The sequence below is a fragment of the Carlito syrichta genome, unplaced genomic scaffold (genome assembly GCF_000164805.1).
Source record: "Carlito syrichta isolate Samal-C Ts95f unplaced genomic scaffold, Tarsius_syrichta-2.0.1 Scaffold302440, whole genome shotgun sequence".
NCBI lineage: Eukaryota > Metazoa > Chordata > Mammalia > Primates > Tarsiidae > Carlito > Carlito syrichta.
Genome location: NW_007246536.1, coordinates 28,793 through 36,688, shown reverse-complemented (window position 1 = coordinate 36,688; position 7,896 = coordinate 28,793). Strand labels below are relative to the sequence as shown.

General features: G+C 46.6%; 1 protein-coding gene across 1 annotated transcript in view; it reads left to right on the top strand.

Moving 5' to 3' along the window:
* Positions 1 to 4,901, top strand: part of SGCB (sarcoglycan beta) — an 11,546-nt gene extending 6,645 nt beyond the window's left edge. Inside the window, exons 3-5 of the mRNA XM_008056677.1 lie at positions 606 to 797; positions 1,092 to 1,223; positions 4,469 to 4,901. Of these exons, the coding sequence (XP_008054868.1) occupies positions 606 to 797; positions 1,092 to 1,223; positions 4,469 to 4,672 (528 nt within the window). The 3' untranslated portion in view covers positions 4,673 to 4,901. The remainder of the gene's footprint in view (positions 1 to 605; positions 798 to 1,091; positions 1,224 to 4,468) is intronic.
* The last annotated feature ends 2,995 nt before the right edge of the window (positions 4,902 to 7,896 follow it).

Genomic DNA, 7,896 nt, shown 5'->3' with positions numbered 1-7,896 from the left:
CCCCACCCCTGCCCATCTCACCCTATTTCTGCCCATCTCACCCCACCCCGCCTGTCTCACCCTTATCCTTGCCTGACTTGCCCCACCCCTGCCCATCTCACCCCACCCCTGTCCATGTTCCCTGAGATGAGTGTGTTGTATAGAGCCAGTAAGCAAGTAAACACACAGGCCTTCATCTTAAAGAGCTCTTCTTCCAAGGGAGGGGTGGGGTGCAGACACAGTTGAAGGGTTTGAAGTTAATCTGTTACTGTGAGTTTTTGTTTTTGTTTTTGTTTTTTTGAGTTGACGTCTCACTCTGTGGCCCAGGCTAAAGTGCAGTCCTTCTGCCTCAGCCTTCCAAGTAGCTGGAACTACAGGCATATGCCACCAAGCCCTGCTAATTTCTGATTTATTGTAGAGATGAGGTCTCGCCAAGTTGCCCAGGCTGGTCTCAAACCCATGGGCTCAGGCAGTCCTCCCAAAGTGCTGGGATTATGGCATGAGCCACTTCGCCCAGCCCTACTGTGGTTTTTTAAAATAGTGTTTTGTAATTTTTTATCATGTTCTCCATGAATTTTGGTTGCAGTCTTCTTTGAAAACATTCACCACAAAATGTTTTTCTGAAGATTGTTTTTCAGCAAGGGACAACAAAGCTGAGTGTGGAGAAGACCAAGACTTCCATCACGAGCGACGTGGGCATGCAGTTCTTCGACCCGAGGACTCAAAACATCCTGTTCAGCACTGACTACGAGACACATGAGTTCCATCTGCCCAGTGGGGTGAAGAGCCTGAATGTCCAGAAAGCATCCACGGAGAGGGTACGGTCTGTTCTCAGCTTCCCTAGGGGAATTATCATATCAAGCTGTGAAGTTACTGTTTATGGTAGGGTGGGAACTGATGTTCCAAAACATTGGAGGGGTCAGTTCTGGAGAGTCAACCAGCTCACACCATCGTCATCAGGCCCCCTCTCTCTGCCTCAGTGTCCACATTTGTAAAACATAAATGAAACACTGGCTTTTCCTGTCTCTGACTGAAACTCCAATTTCTCCATCTCTGATCATTCCACGTTAATCTAGAACCCCTTTTCAGTACCTTTTTAAAAACATTTTCAGATCACCAGCAATGCCACCAGTGATCTGAATATAAAAGTTGACGGGCGTGCCATCGTGCGTGGAAATGAAGGTGTCTTCATTATGGGCAAAACCATCGAATTTCACATGGGTGGCGACTTGGAGCTAAAGGCTGTGAGTATTTTTTTTTAAACAAGTTTAAGAGAATGACCAGGCTTTTGGATATATCAATCCACATGTGGAATAGTGTGCAGTAATTGTATATTTTAGGGAATATACAATGGAAAGATGCTCAGGATGGATTGTAAACTGAAAGTTACAGAACAATCTGTGAACTGTGTCATTCCTGTTTTTCAGAACATATGTGTGTATCAAAACCTAGAAGGACATGCCAAAATGTCAACAGTATTTAGCTGCGAATAGCAGGATGACAGACAATTTTATATTATTTTTATTCTTTTGGCATGTGTTTTCTATATTCAGGGAGTGTATATAGCAGTCACTTGAATTATTTTAGAAGTCAGAGAAAAAATAAAAAAACCAAACCTTCCAAAAGAGAATTCTGGCAGATCAAAGTAAGTATTCATGCCCTGAAGTTGTTGATTTTAATTAAAGGTTTTTCACATCCCTTCCTGAGTTTTATATCCAGTGATAATTGAATAAAATAGCAAATGGATGAATTTTTTATTCAGACATTTTTATTAAAGATACATTTTTAATTTTATTAATTGTAAAGGGGAATGGTTATTATCTTTATTGTTGCTGTTGAAAGTGAAATTTCCTTTGTGCTTCACAGATTAAATCTGAACTTTAACAGGCATCATATTTCATGTAAGGAAGCCGTAGGTTCAAAGTTTTCCTGAATCATAATTCTGGTCAGAGCATGTTTATTCAAAATGCCTTGGGTACCTATAATACACTGTTTAACTAAAGCTAATTAAATTTGCCTTACCAAGCATTACACGACAAAAAGTGAGTCTACGGACTTATAAATAATGTTTTCGTTTTTTAAAAAATTTAATTTCACAGTTCTTAGGAAAAAACTTCAAGAAGTGTGCGTTTCACTTTCATAAACAACTTTTCCCCTAACATGCATAATCTCATCTCTAGATAATCAAGATGAGCATAACATGTAACTCCTGCCAGAACTCAGTGGCAGACTGAGTGATCTTCACAGATGTCATAGTCAGCGGCTGCTCCGATTCCCACTGAATGTCACAGGAGCACAGGATGTGCGAGTTTTGTAGAGACTGTTAGCAAGTCACCTAAAGCTCTCATCTTCTCTACCTGCAAATTCTTGTCCCATTCTACCTCCTTGTTAACATGACAAATGCTAAAATACTTTGAAATGTACATACACATGTAACAGTTTCTTCCCAGGTGAAGGAAGAGAAACCAATATTGGAAGAGACTATTAGCTTTCTAATTCAGTGTCTGTCATGGTTAAAGTGTAGAAGCTAATCAAGAGAAAGAATTTTATCATTTAAACTGCTGTTTTGAAAAAGCTGTTCAGGAAACAATTTAAAGAGAGTAAAGTTAGATGACCACAAGATGGCAGCATGGGAACAAAATTGGGAAACTCGTCCCTTAATCATGACTGTTCCCAAGCATGACCACCACATAATGTTAGCCATCCCATTATTTTCTGGTCAGCCTCTGCCTTTGCTTTAAATGTCCTCGAAAAACTGACTGCTTTAACTCTCCCTGAGCTAAGACTCACACGACAGCACGGGCTTGCCATCTCCACCTGTCTGAAAGGATCCCGCATTGAACAAGCTGATGGTCTGGGTGCTCCTCACATGTTTCAGCCTTCCCATCCTGTGAATGCTGACCCCTCAGTCCCCACCAAGACCTCCGACCCCCTGTAGAGGTGCACAGTTCCGCTGCTTCTCTCCACCTCTGCCATCACGCTGTCATCCCCTGCCTGGATGGCGGACACAGTCCCTAGATGGCCTTCCTGGTTCCTGCTCCCACCCCTAGTCACCTCTCCCCAGCAGTAGGGCAGTCCTTTCTAGGTCATGTCACATCTTAGAGGCTGCCAGAGGGCCTCCCGTCCAACCTGGAGTGAAAGCTGCAGCCTATGCCCAGCCTCCTCCTGCCGGCTGCCCACTTATCCTCTGGGCTCCCCCATGCTGGCCTCCTGGCCATCCCCAGGACACCAGGCTTATCTCCCTGGGCCTGGCATGTGCTGGAATGTCCTCCCGTCACCTGCAGACCCCCCCTCACTCTGTCCAGCTGCGGCTGGGAGATGACCTAATCAGAGAGGTCTCACTGAGTGCCCATGGGAGATGTCCCCACTGGCCATCCTTCCTGTGTGCCTGCCCTGGTTCTCTTGGAGTGCTCATCCCACCTGACATCCTGTGTCTCACTGATCATCTGCCCATGGTCTGCCCCACCCCCTGAAACATCAGCCCTAGGAAAACTTGGACTTCGTCTGTTTTATTCAGCACCTGGCATAGAGCCTGGCACATAGTAGGTGCTTAATAATCATTTGTTGAGTGAATGTGAGGCAGAAAGTGGGAGAGGGAGGAAGAAAGGGAAAAAGGCCCGGAAGTCCCCATAAAAGGGTTTTAAGGACCAAAGTACAGGCTTGTTTCTGGAACCAGGTGCTTGAGGTAAAGACCTTCAGGCCATCTCCTCCATGTGCCTGGCCTTCAGAAGTTCACAGCTTGAATCTTTGTCTGTGGAGTTACAGACATTTAATTGGAGATTAAAATGAATTCCCTCGGCCAGACACCAGGGTGGTTCATGCCTGTAATCCCAGCACTTTGGGAGGCGGAGGTGAGGGGATTGCCTGAGCCCACAGATTTGAGACCAGTCTGAGCAATAAGGCAGGACCTCATCTCTACAATAAATCAAAAAATTAGCTGGGCACAGTGGCACACACCTGTAGTTTCAACTACTTGGAAGGTTGAGGTGAAAGGATCACCTGAATCCAGAAGGTCGAGGCTGCAGTGGCCTTGAGCGTGCCACTGCACTCCAGCCTGGGTGACAGAGTGAGACTCTGCCCCCCCCAAAATAAAATAAAGTGGATTCTCTCTGGGAGAAAATGCCTTTTTCCTCCTCTTCCTCATGAATGTATCAACCAGTCACTTTGCTGGTTCCTTTGGACTAAGGACATGGCAAATGAGAGTATCCTGCAGGTTGTCAGCATCATGCACTTAGCAATTTTGATGTAACTTAACAAACAGTTGGGAAGTTGATTCTGTTGCAAGTTTGCTTACATGGGCCTGGACTGAAGAGCTGAGGTATCCCCTGCAGAACCATGATGTTGGTTTTGCTTTCTGTTGTTGCCGTTGCCTTGGTCATGACTTTTCTAATTGCGTCTTTTCCTGTTGATGTTTCAGTGAGTTTTGTAGTTGACTTGGTTCTGCGCCCTCTCGTGGAGGTAAAGCAACCATGTTGTTCTCTTCTTACAGGAAAGCAGCATCATCCTGAATGGAACGGTGATGGTCAGCACGTCGCGGCTGCCCAGCTCCTCGGCCGGGGACCCATTGGGCAGTAGCGCCTGGCTACGCTACAAGCTCTGCATGTGTGCCGACGGGACCCTCTTCAAGGTGCAGGTCACCGGCCCCAACATGGGCTGCCAGACCTCCGACAACCCCTGTGGGAACACACGCTAGGGCTAAGGTCGCCCACCGGGAGCACGGCTTGACTTCTCTGAGAGGATGCATGCCAGCTGTGTGGCACGGAGTGGGGTGAGCTTGCTGTGTTCACCTGTGGAGCCAGCACTGCAGTGTCTGGGGTGTCGCCTCTAGGCTGAGAGTCTCTGAGAGCCCACGTTTAATACACTTGACTAAGTTGCACTGTGCTCCACATGACTGTTCTCTAATAATCATGAGCGTGAATCAAACCAAAAGTGATCTTCCCAGGGTTTTTTTTTTTTTTTTTTTTTTTGAGTTGAAGTCACCCTATCACCCAGGCTGGAGTGCAGTGGCACACTCACGGCTACTGCAGCCTCGACCTGTGGGGCTCAGGCAGTCCTTCCATCTCAGCCTTCCAAGTAGTTGGAACTACAGGTATACGCTACCATGCCCATCTAATTTTTTTATTTATTGTAGAGACAAGGTCTCACCAAGTTGCCTAGGCTGATCTCGAACACCTGGACTCAGGCAATCCTCTTACTTCGGCCTCCCAAAATGCTGGGATTACAGGCTTGAGCCACTGTGCCCAGCCTTCCCAGAGGTTTTAAAATTTCATTGTCCCTTCTGAAAGCTAGAGGGCTGAAACTGCTGCTTAGGCTCGCCGAAAGGCACTCTTGGTGGCACGTGAGGGTGGACCACTCAGGACCTTTAAAAGGACATGCTTCCTACTCTGCCTCTGGGCTTCTGAGGAGAAACAGGTATCTAGCCATGACCTTGAGCCTGTGCTCACATGCACATGGAGTCGTTGACATGCTCTGCACACGTGAGGCACAACAGCAACTCCTTAGTCTTGCTCTAGTAAGAAAATACTTTGTGCTGGGCTCAGTGACTCAGCCTGTAATCCCGCGCTTTGGGAGGCTGAAGTGAGTGGATTGCCTGAGCCTGCGGGTTCGAGACCCACCTGGGCAACTTGGCGAGACTTCATCTCTACAATAAATCAAAAACTAGCTGGGTGTGGTAGCTTGTGCCTGTAATTCCAGCTACTCGGAAGGCTGAGGCAAGAGGATCGCTGGAGCCCAGCAGGTCGAGGCTGCGGTGACTGGGAGTGGCCACTGCACTCCAGTCTGGGTGACAGAGTGAGACTCCAACTCAAAAAAAAGAAAATACTTTGTAGTCGAATGTTTGCTTGAAATCGTGATAAGCGTGGAGTGTTCACTGTGAGGAGGATGGAACCACAGGCCACTGCAGCTTTTAGAGCACATGGCTGACTCCGTTAGCCCCTTGCGCAATCCTGGCTTTGTGGGTGGCGGTGCGTGGCTCATGTCTCCCATTCCCACCACAGCTCTGGAGGCAGGGGTTGTTATCCCAGGTCTGCCCTTTAGGAGACTAAGGATCAGAGACATTAAGAAACTTGCCCAGCCAGGCTTGGTGGCTCAGTCTATAATCCCGCGCCGTTGGGAGGCTGAGGTGAATGGATTGCCTGAGCCCGCGGGTTCAAGACCCACCTGGGCAGCGAGACCTCATCTCTACAATAAATCAAAAAATCAGCCTGGCGTGGTAGCGCATGCCTGTAATTCTGGCTACTTGGAAGGCTGAGGAGGAAAGATCACTGGAGCCCAGCAGGTCGAGGCTGCAGTGGCCGGGAGCGGCCACTGTACTCCAGTCTGGGTGACAGAGTGAGACTCCAACTGAAAAAAAAAAAAAAGAAACTTGCCTAACATCACAGTACATAGCAGTCTTGGGACTGGAATTCAGAATGAATCCAGCCTGAATTCTAAATGCCATGTTCTTTTTGCTATCTGCACTGAATTTTCAGATATTTAAAACTCCAAAAAGATGAACAAAGATGAATTCAGACTTACTTAAAAAGATAAGAATCAGTTGGGCTCAGTGACTCAGTCTAATCCCTGCAATTTGGGAGACTGAGGCAAGTGGATTGCCTGAGCCTGTGGGTTCGAGACCAGCCCAGGCAACTTGGTGAGACTTCGTCTCTACAGTAAATAAAAAATTAGCCAGGTGTTGTAGCACACACTTGTAATTATAGCTACTTAGAAAGCTGAGGCAGAAGGATTGCCGGAGCCCAGCAGGTTGACACTGGGGTGGCCGTGAGCATGCCACTGTACTCCAGCCTGGGCAACAGAGTGAGACTCCAATCCCCCCCCCAAAAGATAAGAATCAAGCCATACAGGTATGCTTACTCTAAAAGAAAATAAATAAATCTCATGTCAGAAAAGAGAAGGACCAACCACGGTCATATTTTAAACTCTTAGGCCAGTTCCAATGCATTATGCTACAGAGAAGTCACCGTGACCTACTGTGGGTCCATGGGCCCATCCCACCAATGGTCCCTCACGCTGCAGCACCCAACGTGTGACGGGCCAAGGTCTCTGCTCCTTCAACCCTCGGGGCAGTAAGCCAGGAGGCCCTGAAAAGCCATGGGCCAGGACAGTCTGATGGGTTTACCACAGTGGCCACATGGGTACCACCCTTGTCGATGGCGCCATGCCCTGAAAGCAGGCCAGAAGCACTGGATAACGAGTGCTAGGCAGGCGACCATGCAAGGAATTATTAGGGATGTGAAGATTGGTCATTGCTCCTGGTGCTGTTGTCCCGTTGTGATTGTCACAACCCCTGCCAGGTGGTTGTATTTGGAAGGAGCTCTCTGGTATTATTAAGACACATAAGAGCAGGGACAGGGACCCCAAAGACATTTGCTGTGAAACAGGTCGTGCAGGTGATACATAGGCTCACCTGGCAGTCAGGTGTACCCACATTCTGTCAGGGTCAGTACAAAAAAAAATCTGTATTCAGTACTGTCATGGTTCTGTCTGATAGAACAAGATTATGAAGTCATTAAATTATACAGAAACAGAAACTGACTGCCTAACACTGCAATTTTTAAATAAAAGAGAGATTTATTAATTGTAGTGATATTTGAGCCCTTTTGCAACATTTAGTACCATTTCCTATTAGAATGATATTCAGAAAAAGATGACAGGAGCTTTTGTTCAGATGGTCAATACATTAAACATTCGGTACCTGCCTGCTCTATTTAGATTTGTTTTAAAAGTTTCTTTAAATAAGTATTTTAACAAAGACCACAGAACACTATATACAAAGTATGGTTTATTGTGCGTAGTCCATCACATAATCTATTTTTATACCTCTTTGGGAAATTTTTGTGCTTTGGATGCATCTCCACTAAGTGTATTTGACAGAAGATGTTTTGATATTTTTATAGAGCTGATACTGTCAGGTATGGT